The 16,561-nt window shown below is 34.6% G+C and overlaps 1 protein-coding gene across 6 annotated transcripts; it reads left to right on the top strand.

Annotated features, from left to right (window-relative positions):
- Window positions 1-19: 19 nt before the first annotated feature.
- wdr59 (WD repeat domain 59) lies at window positions 20-15,961 on the top strand (the record flags this gene model as incomplete). Of its 6 annotated transcripts, none has more annotated exons than XM_079374057.1 (27): window positions 23-89; window positions 647-696; window positions 867-1,002; window positions 1,935-2,020; window positions 2,367-2,447; window positions 2,527-2,564; window positions 2,655-2,743; window positions 2,856-2,972; window positions 3,075-3,152; window positions 3,787-3,943; window positions 4,039-4,118; window positions 4,193-4,325; window positions 5,035-5,147; window positions 5,626-5,790; window positions 5,881-5,982; window positions 6,056-6,200; window positions 7,035-7,104; window positions 7,216-7,369; window positions 7,753-7,809; window positions 8,710-8,843; window positions 9,006-9,087; window positions 9,934-10,046; window positions 10,150-10,300; window positions 10,505-10,583; window positions 13,345-13,465; window positions 13,553-13,695; window positions 15,000-15,961. In XM_079374057.1, the coding sequence occupies exons 1-27, from the start codon at window positions 36-38 to the stop codon at window positions 15,233-15,235; spliced, it is 2,964 nt and encodes a 987-aa protein (XP_079230183.1). In that variant the 5' UTR covers window positions 23-35. The 6 variants fall into 6 exon arrangements, with proteins under 6 accessions (XP_079230184.1, XP_079230183.1, XP_079230182.1 ...); XM_079374056.1 differs by having other exon boundaries at window positions 13,342-13,465; XM_079374058.1 differs by lacking the exon at window positions 7,753-7,809 and having other exon boundaries at window positions 20-89; window positions 13,342-13,465.
- Between the last annotated feature and the right edge of the window lie 600 nt (window positions 15,962-16,561).

The raw sequence follows: 16,561 nt of genomic DNA, 5'->3' as shown, positions 1-16,561 counted from the left end.
TATCACGTCATTTGTTGACGTTCTGGTGGGTGAAGATGGCGGCCCGCTGGAGCAGTGAGAATGTGGTGGTGGAGTTCCGAGATGCACAGGTACACAGTCACTACACCTGCATGCATGCATTAGATGCGTCAGAGGAGTAGTTTTCACGAGCATTAGAGCAATAAACGTGCACAGCTGTCATGTCAAAACTGAGCGACGTCTATTAAACTTAGATTTGAATGACATTCTTTGTTTATCAAGGTGTTACCTTATAAACCTACCATGGTGAACATAGTATTTTCAGTATTACAATAAACATGTTGTTAAAAAACCTGGGAAATTGCATGGGATATCATTAATAACTGGTTTAATGTAGATATATTGGCTTTAGAAAGTATATGGGCACACTTAAAATGTCTGTATACCATTGCATTGATATAAAGTATCAAATCAAGTGTGATTTTTTTTTTAAAAGATAGCACAAGTACAGTTTACAGTTATAATGTTTATAAAAACTGAACCAGAATATGCAGCGACAAAAAATGCAATACATTTACAGTGGCATGCGAAAGTTTCTGCAAGGGGTTCCCAAACTTTCGATCCCCACTGTAGAAAGGCCAGGGTAAGGAGAAAATGACTATTTGAGGGTGATGTGTTGTGTTTTCAGGCTACAGCGATGTCAGTGGACTGTCTCGGCCAGCACGCTGTTCTCTCTGGGTTTGTGCAGCCTCGGCTAATATCACATCCTCGTGTGGAATTATAAACACCATCTGTAGCTTAGCTCTATACGCTGAATCTACATCCTGTTTCTTATCTGTTTATCATTTTGCATGCATTGTTTCACCACACAGTCGATTTACTCTTTCACTTGTGAATGCTTTGAACAGGAGACGATTCTTATATGTTGTAAATTTGGAGACGCCGTCCGAGGCTCCACGCAAAATCAGCCGCCAGAGCAAATGGGATGTTGGGACAGTCCAGTGGAATCCACACAAAACCGAGGCCCATTTATTTGCAGCATCTGTACGTAAAGAAGATTTATGACTGTCATATTTATTGTTTCACATGCATGCATAATATTTATTTAGTAACACCCTACAGTAAGTTTCCATTAGTTAACATTAGTTGATAGTGCTTTCAAGCGATTAATAATTTTGTTTACATAATATACGTGTGTGTACTGTGTATATTTATTATGCATATATAAATACACACACATGCATGTATATATTTTAGAAAAATGTTATTTATATATGAAATAATTTATATGAATATAAATATACATGTAAATGTTTTCCAAATATATGCTCGTGTGTATTTATATATACATAATAAATATACACAGTACACACACGTATATTATGTAAACAAAAACTTTTATTTTGGATGCGATTAATCGTGAGCACTAATAATGCTGGGCACACACCACAAGATAATCGGGCTGATTTTGGGCCGATTTCTCCCCTTCCGACAATCCTAGGTAATGATTATCCTGGTGGTTCTGAAGGTTATCTTATCAGATTCCCCAATCGAGAATCGTAAATATGCAACATGTTGAATATTTACGATCAAAAATCCTGATGTGGGAGAGGGAGGGGGGGGGGCTCCAAGGACACCACACACTATAGCAGCAAAATGCTTAAATCTAGGATTTTTTTCCCGTCATGTTTGTGGTCTCACATTTTCACATTTACAAATCTTTTAGTGTGTACCCAGCATTATTTGACTACACTTCTTAAGAAGAACTAACAATGAAAAATGCTTCTAAATCTGTTAAATTTACAAAATATCTTCATGGAACATGATCTTTACTTAATATACTTAATATATTTTTAGTTTTGACCCATACAGTGTATTGATGGCTATTGCTATAAATATACCGGTGCGACTTATGGTCCAGGGTCACATTTTATGAATTTTCTGTATTGTAAAAATACATTTTGTCATCTCTGCAGAGTAACCAGCGTGTCGACCTGTACGTTTGGCGTGATGGATCCGGTGAACCACATACGTCTTTGCAAGGCCACACACGTGTTATAAGGTAACACAGATGGCGTCAAGCTACTTAAGAAATGCTGCTTAAGAAATCTGATGATTTTGTCTTATCCAAACAATGACAAGAAAATGAAAGGTGACTTTATATATTCACCAGATGTAAAATATACTGTTGCTCAGCTCTAAGCTGCTAAATTGTAGACAATTAGGCATTAAAGTAATATACTGTAAACATTGAAATTATGAGACTCAGAAAAAGCTGCTTTGAACAAACAAAGTGTATTGTGAAAAGCATTATATAAATGAATTGACTTGAACTGAGATTGTTAATATTCTATTCTAATATGACAAATAATTATAATAAATAACTTGCCACTCTTTTACGATTTCAGTGATTTGGACTGGTCGTGGTTTGAACCAGAGTTTCTTGTCACAAGTTCTGTGGACACATACATCTACATATGGGACACAAGGTGAGTGTGGACAAAGAGTGCATGATGAAGCCCCCCCCCCCCCCCCCCATATTTTACACTTTTCTTTTTTAATTTCCAGGGACACTCGAAAGCCAACAGTGGCTCTGTCTGCTGTGGGTAAGTGGAAAGAGTCCAAATCATCAATTTATGCAACGTCCATTCTTATATTTATTGTTTTTATTTAGTCACAATTCGTCTGTATAATAGCTGGAGCCTCTCAGGTGAAGTGGAACAGACGGAATCACTATTGTTTGGCGTCAAGTCATGATGGTGATGTCAGAATCTGGGACAAGAGGGTGATTATTTTACTTGCTGCATCATGATTATAAAATCATCATTGGTATCAGTTATCAATCAATCAATCTTTGTTTGTCTGTTAATCTGTCTGCTTACTGTTCTGTGCTACAGAAACCAAACACAGCTGTGGAGTATGTAGCCGCCCACCTGTCAAAGATTCATGGTCTGGACTGGCACCCGGATAACGAGTACATCCTGGCTACTTCCAGTCAGGACAACTCTGTTCGGGTGATTTCAATCACAATTGTTGATCATATTGTTCACATTCTATTATTCTTCTGCAATTTAACGTACATGTGATTCTGTGTTTATAATGATTTACTCCAAAAGTTCTGGGACTACAGACAACCCCGGAAGTACCTTGATATCTTGTCATGTCAGGTGCCTGTGTGGAAGGCCAGATACACGGTACAGTTTGAACCATTATTTAAATGTTCAATTTAGGTATAATAATTTTTTTTTCCAATGTTGCCGTATTGTTTATTGATGTTATGACAGTTACAGTTTTTGAAAGATATGACTCATGGTCATCAAGGCTGCATTTGTTTGATTAAAATACAGCAAAAAAAACTGTAACACTGCGAAATAGTATTATATTTTAAAATAACTGTTTTATATTTGAATATATTTTAAAATCGAATTTATTCCTGTGAGGCAAATCTGAATTTTTGCAGGATCATTGCTCCATTCTTCAGTGTCGCATGATCCTTCAGAAATCATTCAAATACACTGATTTGCTGCTCAGGAAACATTTTGCATTGCAAACATTTTTGCTATAATAATAATTAATTGCAATAATAACTGAGCATCAAATCAGCATATTAGAATGATTTCTGAAGGATTGTGTGTCACTGAAGACTGAAAAAAATTACTGTATTTTTTTGACCAAATGAAACTTCTTGCAAAAACATAAAAAATTCTTAATTTTTGTCCAGTAGTGTACTTTTCCCCCTTACACTTGCATTATGTGTAATTCTAGTAAACATGAATCAGCATATTATAAAGTACTGCACCTGCACCCTCTTCCTCTCGTGCTGTTCAGCCCTTCTCTAACGGCCTGGTTACAGTGATGGTTCCTCAGCTCCGGCGAGAGAACAGCCTCCTGCTGTGGAGCACACTGGAACTGAACAGTCCTGTTCACGCGTTCGTGGGCCACGACGATGTTGTGCTTGAGTTTCAGTGGAGGCCGCAGAAAGAAGGTGAAGGGAGAAACCAGTAGATGGTGATAATTCTGTGAATGAGTGCTTCATTTTGACACGTATTATTGTCTTCCACTGTCCATTCTGTATTTTAGGTTCCAAAGACTGCCAGCTGGTCACGTGGTCCAGAGATCAAACCCTGAGGATATGGAGAGTAGATCCTCAACTTCAGAAGGTGATGCTCAGAAAATGCTTTCAGTACAGCTGGTGACTTTATGTTTGAGACTGATGGGCTCATGTGATCTGTAGCTGTGCTGTGCCAATGACATTGTGGACGAGTTGATGGAGGGCTTGACTCTCAACACAGAGACGGAGAAAACTCTACGGTCCCCAGACTCCGAACCTCCGCTCAGCCCTGGATTCACAGCGGACAACTCACAAGGTGAAAAAACGGATAGAATAAAATAGACAGAAATCTGCACAGAAAGTAGATTTGATGGATTTTTATGACTTGAAATGAGTCAATAATTATGTACTGTATAACATATAAAAGTGTGCCTGTCTGTCTATACCTTATATGTTATAATATATAATATTTTTACTTTTATTTATACTATTCTGTTATATAATATAGACATACTGTATAATACTTATCAAAAGTTTTTTTCTAAATTAGCATATTAGAATTTCTGAAGGATCATGTGACTCTGAAGCAATGACTGCTTAAAATTCAGTTTTCCATTACACAAATAAATTATAATTTAAAATATATTCAAATAAAAAACAGTTCTTTTAAATTGTAATAATATTTAACATTTTTTTTACTGTATTTTTGATCAAAATAAATGCCACCTTAGTGAGCATAAGCGACTTCTTTCAAAAAACATTTAAAAAATCATACCGACCCCAAACTTGAATGGTAGAGTGCAGAATGCAATATATGAGATGCACATAAAGTCATTTGTAATCTTTTTTTTAGAGCTTTTTAACTAATATTAAAAATGTATTTTGGATTAAAATTATGGACTGAATATTTAAATAATTATAATTGATTATTTTTCATCCCATTCTCCACATATGGTGATGTGAAAAAAGTGGGTGTTCCAGTCAGATCCTAGTTTTATTGAATATAAATTACTGTCTGTTCACAGATCAGTTTGATGGCCCTCAGTCTGGTGGTAAGAATGACGTACCAGGTTTGCCTCAGACTCTGCAGCAAGAGTTTTCTCTAGTCAACTTACAGATTCGCAACGTCAATGTGGAGGTCAGTCACTATGATTCCTGTAAATGTGGTGCAACAAGGAATGTTTAAACTAGGGCTGTGCAATTAATCCAATTCGATTATCATGCACTTCTCAGTAAATCGCCATCACCTGCTTTCAGATGGAGCGACATTTACTACACAGAGCCGTAGCTAGGCAATATCGCGTTCATAATCACAGACGAATCACCTTCGATTATGAACGTGATATTGCCTAGCTTGTCAGTGAACTATGGCTCTGTGTAGTAAATGCCACTCCATCTGAAAGCAGCTGATGGCGATTTACTACTAATCATGAAACCGGCTTTACTGACGAGATGCGCATGATTATCGAATTTGATTAATTGCACAGCCCTAGTTTCAGCTAAATATTGAGATTAATTGTCTGTTATGTGGTGTGTCATGTTGCACAATTCTAATAAATGGCATGCAATTATAACTGTTAAACATAAATATAACAGTGAAATTATTATTCTTGTAGATGGATGCTGTCAACCGCAGTTGCTTTGTGTCGGCTGACTGCGGAGCCAATCGCGTTCGTCTTGTGGTAAAGTTTCCTGCCCAATATCCCAACAACGCAGCTCCATCTTTTCAGTTCGTCTCTCCGACGAACATCTCATCTTCCATGAAGACCAAGATACAGAAGGTTGAAACTCTAACGCCCATCAAGCTATCCTTGACATTTACTCAAAGCTTTAGACAATGTCATGTTGAAGCAGCGTCATCTCTTTTGTAGATCCTGACAGATACGTCACTTCAGAAGGTAAAGAGAAACCAGAACTGCTTAGAGCCATGTGTTCGACAGCTGGTGTCTTGCTTGGAGTCAGATGGAGTCATGGTGAGTGAGAGTTACTTTTGTAGTTATTTTATGCAAACACTGTTTAAATCACTGTCTACTATTGGATGTCCAGGAGGATGGTACAAACCCTTATGTGCTCACCAATCCGGTGACTCCTGCACTTCCTGCTTTCCCTCGAGTAACCAACACTTACGGCTCGTATCAGGACTCCAACATCCCCTTCCCACGCACCTCAGGGGCGCGCTTCTGCGGGACAGGTAGTCTGGGATAAGATTTAATTGTTGTCCATTATGCATGAAATTTTGTTCATATATAAAATGAAATGTGTAAAACATTATATATATATATATGTGCTGTCAGACGATTAATTGCAAAGTTTACATAATATGTGTGTACTGTGTATATTTATTATGTATATAGAAATACACACACATACATGTATGTATTTTGAAAATATTTACATGTAAATATTATATTCACATAATTTATATTATATATAAATATATTTCTTAATATATAAACATAGCATATTTTTCTGAAATATATACATGCATGTGTGTGTATTTATATATACATAATAAATATACACAGTGTACACACATATATTATGTAAACAAAAACTTTTATTTTGGATGTGATTAATCGAGATTAATCGTTTGACAGTACTAATATATATATATATATATATATATATACACTACTGATAAATAGTGTGGAATAATAAAACATTAACATATTTTTAGTCTCACATGCTCACCAAGGCTGCATTTGACCAAAAATACAGTAATATTGTGAAATATTATTGCAATTTAAAAGAACAGTTTTTTATTTCGGTATATTTCACAAGAATTAATCGCATTTTAAAATATATTCAAATAGAAAATTGTTCTTAAATTGTAATGATATTTCATAATATTGCTATTTTTTTGTTACTTTTTTATTGTTTGTATTGTTGATCAAATAAATGCAGCCTTGATGACCATAAGAAACTTCTTTTTTAAAAAAACATAAAAAAATCTTAATTATTCCAGACTTTTTTTTTTTTTATATGTAAATGAAAGACATCAATTTCAGCTTAATGTGCTTATTAGGTTCCTTGGTTTATTTCACTCGGCCCATATCTATGCATCGTACGGTCCCTCCGACTGAACCTACTCCCAGGTGAATATTCAATCCAGTTTGCTTGCTGTGTCTTAAACGTGACACGTTATGTTATATTATTATATGACAGTTTAGCACGTGTCCTAAGATGAAGTCTGTGTGTATGTGCAGGTCTCTGTCAGCTCTCTCGGCGTATCACAGCGGAGTGATGACGCCCATGAAAATGCGAACGGAGTCTCAGACCACCCTGAGGTTGTACAGCGGGAGCCCAACACGCACAGACAAAGACCAAGTGTCTATATCGTCCTTTTACTACAAAGAACGGGTGAGACTTGTCACATAGGACTGAAATCAGACCTGGCGGGAAGCTTGTTTAAGCTCATTTATATTCAGATGATTTTATTGTATTTTATCTATTTATTTTTATTCTGCCTGTCTGCAGACAGGTTTGCAAATGTGTTTTACTTTCAAGACCTGACTGTATTGTTCCTCCTTGGTTAAATAACATTTTTTTCTACTTTTTGTTCCATTCTGAGTTGTTATTCTTGCTTTTCACATCCCACCCATCCACCCGCTTGTTCCACCTGTTCAAAAGCACCATTTTCACAGTTCATTTGCACTGTTGTTCTCTGTGCTGTCTTTCTCCTGTTGAGTTTTGGTGGCATGTGTCCCTCACTTACGGTGCTGTGGTCTGTTTTATCCAATCAGAAGCCCCCTCTGTCTGCTCCCCGCCGCTGGTCTGTGCAGACTATTCATGACTGTCCGGTATTGACCTCCGCCCCTCCCTCCCACTTATTCTCTCTCTCATCTACTTTCTCTAATGCCAAATGTTTTGTTGCTTTAAAGCATTTCATTCACTTGCTGTCATACATTTCATGTATGGCACATCACAGCTCACCATCTTGCCCTAAATTTTCTCTTTTGAAAAAATTCTGTACTAATTTAGCAGGTGTTTACAGATCATAAAAATGAAATATCATCCCTTTTTTCTCTCTTTCAGTGAAAAGTACAGCAAAAAAGTATATTCGTTAATAAATATATAAGTATATCATTTAATAAATCAAATATATGATAAATCAAATATTTAGTATTTATTTATTACTTTATTAAAGTTTTATTAAATATTTTAATTTCATGGCTGCTACTGAATATTCATGGTTAGTAGATATTCTTGATTTACCCACCTTTGGCAAATAATTTTAGACCCTAATGATATTTCACAATGAAGCTTTAATGTCTATGTTGATCTTAACAGCTTAATGTTTTTTTAGTGCATTTAACAAATATGAAGCATTTAGAAAAAGATAATTTAATAAATAATTATAGTAATTCTAATGATAACATTACATGCATAATATATAAATAATAATATATATATATATATATATACATACAGTGCCCTCCAATAGTATTGGAACAGTAAAGACAAAATTGCTCTGTTGGCTGTGGCATATTTGCAAATGTCTTGACTCCACAGCCAACAGAGCAACTTTGTCTTTACTGTTCCAATACTATTGGAGGGCACAGTATGTGTGTATATATATATATATATGATTTATAATTATATTCTCAAAAGGGGTTTTTCTCATACTGAAAACCATAAGATTTATTTATTTTGATCAGAAAGTGACTGATCCTGTTGTTTGTCATTATTACGGTGTTCAGAAATCCCGCCGCTGGAAAGGCAAGCGAGAGGGAGGAGACTACAGCAGCAGACCCATCAAACTGGCTGGAAAAGTCATCATCCAGGAAATCTCGTGTCTGCTTCCTGTGCACAAAGCCCTCGGGGAGACATACGTGTATGTTATGTTTTCTTAGAAATACATTCCAGGTCATATTTAGATGATATCTGTCTCATTAGTAACAGCAATAACTCACAGCATCAACTGCCAATACTGTGACATACTTTTGTTCAAATGTCATCTTGATCCTCAGGGTCTTTTTGTTTTTCTTCACCTTAGGCTAAATGTTAATGACATACAGGACACGTGTCAGAAGAATGGGGCGGCGGCCTTAGCTGTGGGCCGCAGGGATTTAGCAAAGGTATGTAATATCAGTCAAGTGTTTGGAATGATTAAGATTTTTTTTAAATGTTTACACCAGAATAAACACAAAATATACACTGTTTAGAAAGCATAACAACAAGATTTAAATATTATGTGTTCCATGAAAGTAGTGTGATAAAATCACCTACATATACTGTACTACCATCAAAAGTTTGGGGTTGATAGGATATTTTTATGAAAAAAGTGCTCACCGAGGCTGCATTTATTTAATCAAAAATATACTAAAATCAGTAATATTATGAAATAATGTTACAATTTAAAATAACTTTTTTTATTTGAAAATATTTAAAAAATAATTCATTCCAGTCTTCAGTGTCACATGATCCTTTATAAATATGCTTATTCTTATTCTTATTAATGTGCTGCTTAATACTTGATAAGTCTGGAGTCATTTTTTTAAAGAAATTAATACTTTTAGTAAGCAAAGATGCTTTAAATATCATTAAAGATATTTGTAATGTTACAAAAGATTTATTTTTTCAAATAAGTGCTGTTCTTTTGAACTTTCTGTTCATCAAAGAATCCTGAAAAATATATATGAAGGTTTCCACAAAAATATGAAACGGCAAAAAGCTGCTTTCAGATTTGCATCACAGGAATAAATTACATTTGAAAATACATTTATTATAAATTGTAATAATATTTCACAATATTTACAGTTTTACTGTATTTTTAATCAAATATATGCATATGCTTTGAGCATAAGAGAGTTCTTTCAAAAGCATTAAGCATTCTTAATTATTCCAAGGTTTTGATCTGTAGTATATTTGTGGGCACAAGCCATTTTTACAGCTTTTTTCATTTCTCCATGCTCTGTCTCTAGGTATGGGCGCTTGCCTCGGCAGCCACGAATCTTGACCTCAGTCCCGACCCTGACCCTGATGCTGGAACTCCCTGGGCCAAACACCCATTTGGGCGACATCTGCTAGAGACATTGTGAGTTGCAGCTTTTAATCGGTGAAACCATCAGAAGTGCATTATGTACAGCTATTAATTGATGAACGTGTCCTTGTTTTCACATTGTCTCTTTCCTCCACAGGCTTGAACACTACAGTCAGATGAGTGATGTTCAGAGTCTGGCCATGTTGTGCAGTGTGTTCAGAGGTCACGGCAGTCCTCAGGAATATTTCACTCTACACGGACATCAGCAACCTCGACCGGCGATCTTCACGCAACACCACTCCCGCTACGTAAGTTTGAAAACCTAACTCATCAATGTTTGGATTCTGTAGGAATTCATTGTGTCTTTTCAATTAAATTAGGATCAGTTTTATATTTCTTTCTTAAATATGTTGGAAATATTCATGTTTATCAAAGAGGTTGCTTTCAGCTTAATATCTGTGACCTGCATCTGTGTTTATTTGTTTGCTTTTGTATTATTAATGCTCCTTTAGCCCAGTTTCACCTCTAGTTCTATCACATCCGGATCGTGTTCAAGTACATCAGACTCTGCAAACACTCCGTGGACCCTGGGTGAGAGATCATGAGTTTATTCTTAATTACATTTCAGTGTTAAGTGTTTATGAGAGAATCATCATGTGTCTATTCAGTGTGTGTGTGTTTGACTATTCAGAGTTGTCTATTGCTTGGTTTAATGTTTTTTGAATAACTGAAATGTTTCTGATGTAAGAAAAATCTGTGGTATACCTAAATGCTGGTCAGCATTCATCAATATACAAAAAAAAAAAAGTTTGGAATAATTAAGATTAAAAGTAGTCTTTTATGCTCAACAAGGCTGCATTTATTTGATAAAAATTACATTAATAGGCATGTCATTAATACAATTAATTGATTCATTGTAATTAAAAAAATTATGATTGTTTTATTATTTATAAATAACTATAATACTTATTTGTTATGTGGTGTGATTAATAGAATTCATTTATTTCATGTTAATGATGATATTATTATGATGATGCATGAAATAAATATTATATATATATATATATATATATATATATATATATATATATATATATATACATTATAGTAATTATTAATAATATAGTAGTATTTTCATTATTTTTATTAGAAATGATGATAACAATTATTATTAGCAATTTTAGAATTTTAATACTAGTAAACATTTATCATAATATTAATAGTGCTGTCAAACAATTAATCAGGATTAATTGCAACCAAAATAAAAGTTTTTGTTGACATAATATCTGTGTGTACTGTGTATATTTATTAAGTATATATAAATACACACACATACATTATATATTTTGAAAATATTTACATGTATATATTTATATTCATGTAATTTATATTATATATAAATATATTTAATATATAAACAACATATTTCTCTTGAATATATACATGCATGTGTGTATTTATTTATATATATATATATATATATATATATATATATACACATAATATACACAGTACAAACATCTATATTACGCAAACAAAAACTTATTTTGGATGCAATTAATCATTTGACAGCACTAAATATTAATATTATTTATAAATAATAGAATATTAATAATAATCTGAGAAATTGAATAATTTACTAATATAAAATTTACATTATTATTCTGTGTAATCTATCAATACTATATATTTACTGATTTCTTATAAATAACATTAATATTGTTTTCACAATTAATGAATACATTAATGCCCAATCAGTTACACATTCAACATTACTCACCCAAAATGCAATTTCCCCCTGTTAAAACATAACTGTTGTTTATCACACCTGAGTTCAGTTTCTCTAGCCACACCCAGGCCTGATTACTGCCACCTGTTCGCAATCAAGAAATCACTTAAATAGGACATGAAGTAGACCAAAAGATCCTCAAAAGCTACACATCATGTTGAAATCCAAAGAAATTCAGGAACAAATGAGAAGGAAAGTAATTGAGATCTATCAGTCTGGAAAAGGTTATATAGCCATTTCTAAAGCTTTGGGACTCCAGCAAACCACAGTGAGAGCCATTATCCACAAATGGAGAAAACATGGAACAGTGGTGAACCTTCCCAGGAGTGGCCGGCCGACCAAAATTACCCCAAGAGCGCAGCGACGACTCATCCAAGAGGTCACAAAAGACCCCACAACAACATCTAAAGAACTGCAGGCCTCACTTGCCTCAGTTAAGGTCAGTGTTCATGACTCCACCATAAGAAAGAGACTGGGCAAAAATGGCCTGCATGGCAGAGCTCCAAGACGAAAACCGCTGCTGAGCAAGACGAACATAAAGGCTCGTCTCAGTTTTTCCAGAAAACATCTTGATGATCCCCAAGACTTTTGGGAAAATACTCTGTGGACTGACAAGACAAAAGTTAAACTTTTTGGAAGGTGTGTGTCCCATTACATCTGGCGTAAAAGTAACACAGCATTTCAGAAAAAGAACATCATACCAACAGTAAAATATGGTGGTGGTAGTGTGATGGTCTGGGGCTGTTTTGCTGCTTCAGGACCTGGAAGACTTGCTGCGATTAAAAGGAACCATGAATTCAGCCGTCTACCAAAAAATCCTGAAGGACAATGTCCAGCCATCTGTTCGTGACCTCAAGCTGAAGCGATCTTGGGTTCTGCATCAGGACCATGATCCAAAACACACCAGCAAATCCACCTCTGAATGGCTGAAGAATAACAAAATGAAGACTTTGGAGTGGCCTAGTCAAAGTCCTGACCTGAATCCTATTGAGATGCTGTGGCATGACCTTAAAAATGCGGTTTGTGCTCGAAAACCCTCCAATGTGGCTGAATTACAACAATTCTGCCAAGATGAGTGGCCCAAAATTCCTCCACAGCGCTGTAACAGACTCATTGCAAGTTATTGATAACGCTTGATTGCAGTTGTTGCTGCTAAGGGTGGCCCAACCAGTTATGTTTAGGGGGCAAGCACTTTTTCACACAGGGCCATGTGGGTTTGGATTTTGTTTTCCCTTCATAATAAAAAACTTCATTCAAAAACTGCATGTTGTGTTTACTTGTGTTATCTTTGATTAATATTTAAATTTGTTTGATGATCTGAAACATTAAAGTGTGATAAACATGCAAAAAAAAAAAAAATCAGGAAGGGGGCCAACACTTTTTCACACCACTGTATGTCTTCAGCTAACATTTTAAGAATAATGCAGTTGAATTGTACCAAAATTATTCCGCATCATGACAAAAAGTTTTAGTTCAGAGTCTGTTAGTAATAGAACTGTTAGAGCAAACATCTCCATAACTTCTGATCATTGTTGTGAAATGGATCTTTATCTCTTCCAGTAGGACGTGAATCAGAGCATGCTCCTCCCTGGGGAGAATCGTCTACAGATGACTATCGCTATGCAAACCAGATATACACCGACCCCCGAGAACGAGAAAAAGAACAACACGACATGAACAAAAAGTGAAAGTCCTGTTTAGCCAGTGACCCTTCCACACATCACATGAACACTGCATCCCCAAATTCTAAAGCGGTGCTTCTGATCCACAGATTACTGGACCCCTCCAACTCCTGGCAGTTTGACGACTTCAAGAAGTGTTACGGTGAAATCCTGCACCAATGGGGCATGAAGGACAAGAGGGCAGAGGTGCTCAAATTTGTCTCCTGCCCTCCAGAGCCACACAAAGGCATAGGTATGTTAAAGATCAGGGTTCCAAACAGCTTCTGGGACAGACTCTCAGACCGCCACAGAAAAGGGTTTCAACTCACGTAATGCACGTATAAGTGAACGTAGAAGTAGATATGTGCATTTTCTATTGTTGTAAAAGCACTTATAATTAATTTAAAGATAATATGAGATATAAAGATGTTTAAATTGTAGACAGTTCTATAAAAGCTTCTGGTTATTTTTATTTGTTTTGTGACAAAAAAAAAAATCCAACCTATTTTTTTTTTTTTTTACCTATATTTACCCATAAAAGACTCTTAGATTAAAAATCAAAAACTGATTGAAGCTGATTGTATTGCTGGCCAAAATGGGCAGCAATACAATCAGTTTCAACACAGATTTACACTACACAGACAAATTAAAAACACTTACATATCACAGAGTCATCTTCCATTTCCCAAATAACTGTTTTAAAATTATCCAAAGACAGCAAATTTTGCAATTTCAATTTCGATTGAAGAAGATTCCAGTCAGACGGACCTAAACAGCCACAATTAAAAAATTATATTATTATTATTATTATTATTATTATTTGGTGTGTAATTAATACAACTGATATACTATTTATTAGACAATTATTGTTATTTATAAACAGTAAGAATTATTATAATACTAATAATAATTAAGAATTTTTATAATACTAATTTATTATTATTATATTACTAGTCATTTATAATTTAATAATTATAACAGTGATAATAATAATAATTTGAGTTTAATTTCTAATAGTTAATTATGTTGGTTTGCACAAAAATATGAAGCACAACTGTTTTCGACATTCATTATAATAACAATAATAATAATTGTATGCAATAATACAGTTAATAATCAATTTATCAGATTATTATTGTTTTTGTTATAAATAATTGTAATAACATTATTATTATTATACGAATTGATTATTATTTTAATAACAATAATAATAATAATAATTATTATTATTATTAATAGTATTAATAATGTTAGAATATAATTATTATAGTAAAAATTATTGATTATAATTTATATTAACTATGCACAAAAATCTTATAAGCATCACAACTGTTTTCAACATTGATAATAATAATAAATGTTTCTTCAGCAGGAATTCATGTGAAGTCTTGTTATACTTTCTAAACTGTATGTTTTACATTTATTCTGGTGCAAACTATTTTCTGTGGCAATCCATAAGCATTCCTTTAAGGAGCATTTCTGGAATGTCGATCAATGTTCAACTCTTGAACAAATGTTTAACACTCACATGCATCGCGTCTTTGCTCTCGTATGCAGAGTTTGGCGTTTACTGCTGCCACTGTCGCAGTCAGGCCCGTGGCACCCAGTGCGCCGTCTGCAAGCGCTTCACCTTCCAGTGCGCCATCTGTCACGTGGCCGTACGCGGCTCTTCTAACTTCTGCCTGAGCTGCGGGCACGGAGGACACACCAGTCACATGATGGACTGGTTTCGCTCTCAAGAGGTCTGTCCCACCGGATGCGGGTGCCACTGCCTGCTGCAAAGCACTTTCTGAACATTACAAACAATAAAAACGTCAAGATACGCCTCAAAACTCTTAGTACTGTAGCAACTCCTCTGTAGAGAAACGTTGAGGAACATCAGCGTCATTCGGGATGGACTAATGACTCTTCAAGTGTAGAATTATGTTCTAACGAGGAGCTGCAAATATCAACCTTATAATAGGTCAAAACCAGCCTAGTTAGTAAGTGAAATTGTTATACAGTGCTGTTTTTTGCGCTTTTATACCTGTTGATTTGAGTAGAGCTTATATTCGCTCTCTAAGGTGCCACGGAAATCGATCTGTGAAAGGGAAACGTTGCTGATTTTTATGGTTATGAAAAAATCTATATTTTTTGTTTTGATTGCTCTTTTCAGTTGAAAAGAAGATTTCAAAAGTTTTGTTTCCCTTCAGAAGAGAATTGTGGTGTTTTGAAGGATGTACAGTGTGTGTGCCATAAAAATATTAATAAATTTGGCAATACAGTGATTATTGTTTTATATGCCATTGCTGGAACTCTTTTATGAAATGTGCTCATAAAAATGTATTAACTGTCGTGACTACCTCGTAAATAAATTACATATTACATTTTTTAGCTTAATAAAGCTAGTAAGATTGTAACAAATTAGTTTACTTTGAATTTCTGTACTGAATATTGTCAACAGCTAATTTTTGAATAGCTTCTTATCATTTTTTCCACAGAAATCAATAGTCAAATGACTTATTAAAAAGTGTTTATCCAAAAGGAGTTTTCCTCTTTGAGTTTGAGGAAAAGGTTGTTTTTTTTAAGCCTCAAGCATGATTTAAAGCAGGGGTGGGGAAACGTTGATCCTGGAGGGCCGGTGTCTCTGCAGAGTTTAGTTGCAATTAGGGATGTAACGGTATGAAAATTTCTCATCACGATTATAGTGACCAAAATTATCACGGTTATCAGTATTATCACGGTATTGTTAAAATGTGCTGGAGATGTTCAAAAAGTACCGATACATAAATCACTTCACCAAGTTTCATACTTAAAAATCAACAAACAGCAAATAAAATGACTTTTTGTTTGCATAATCACTAAAACAATAACATTACCAATGAGGTCTGGATTTTAAATGACAATTTGACTGACACCAGTTTAATAGCATGTTCAAATAAATAATGTAAATGTTCAAATAAAGCTTTGAAAAAGTTTAACAAAGGTAGACCACACATTTCAGCCTTTAAAGAAAAGGGTTAAGTTAAAATGATAATTGATTAATAAATGATTATATGTATTTTATCTGCTCCATAAATAATTCTATATAGCTTATCTGAATTGTTTAAATGTGTAGAATCCACATAAGCTTGTTTTTC

This window comes from Barbus barbus, assembly GCF_936440315.1.
Source record: "Barbus barbus genome assembly, chromosome: 23".
Lineage (NCBI taxonomy): Eukaryota > Metazoa > Chordata > Actinopteri > Cypriniformes > Cyprinidae > Barbus > Barbus barbus.
The sequence above is the reverse complement of the archived record's forward strand: the minus strand, read 5'-3'. Positions and strand labels throughout refer to the sequence as shown.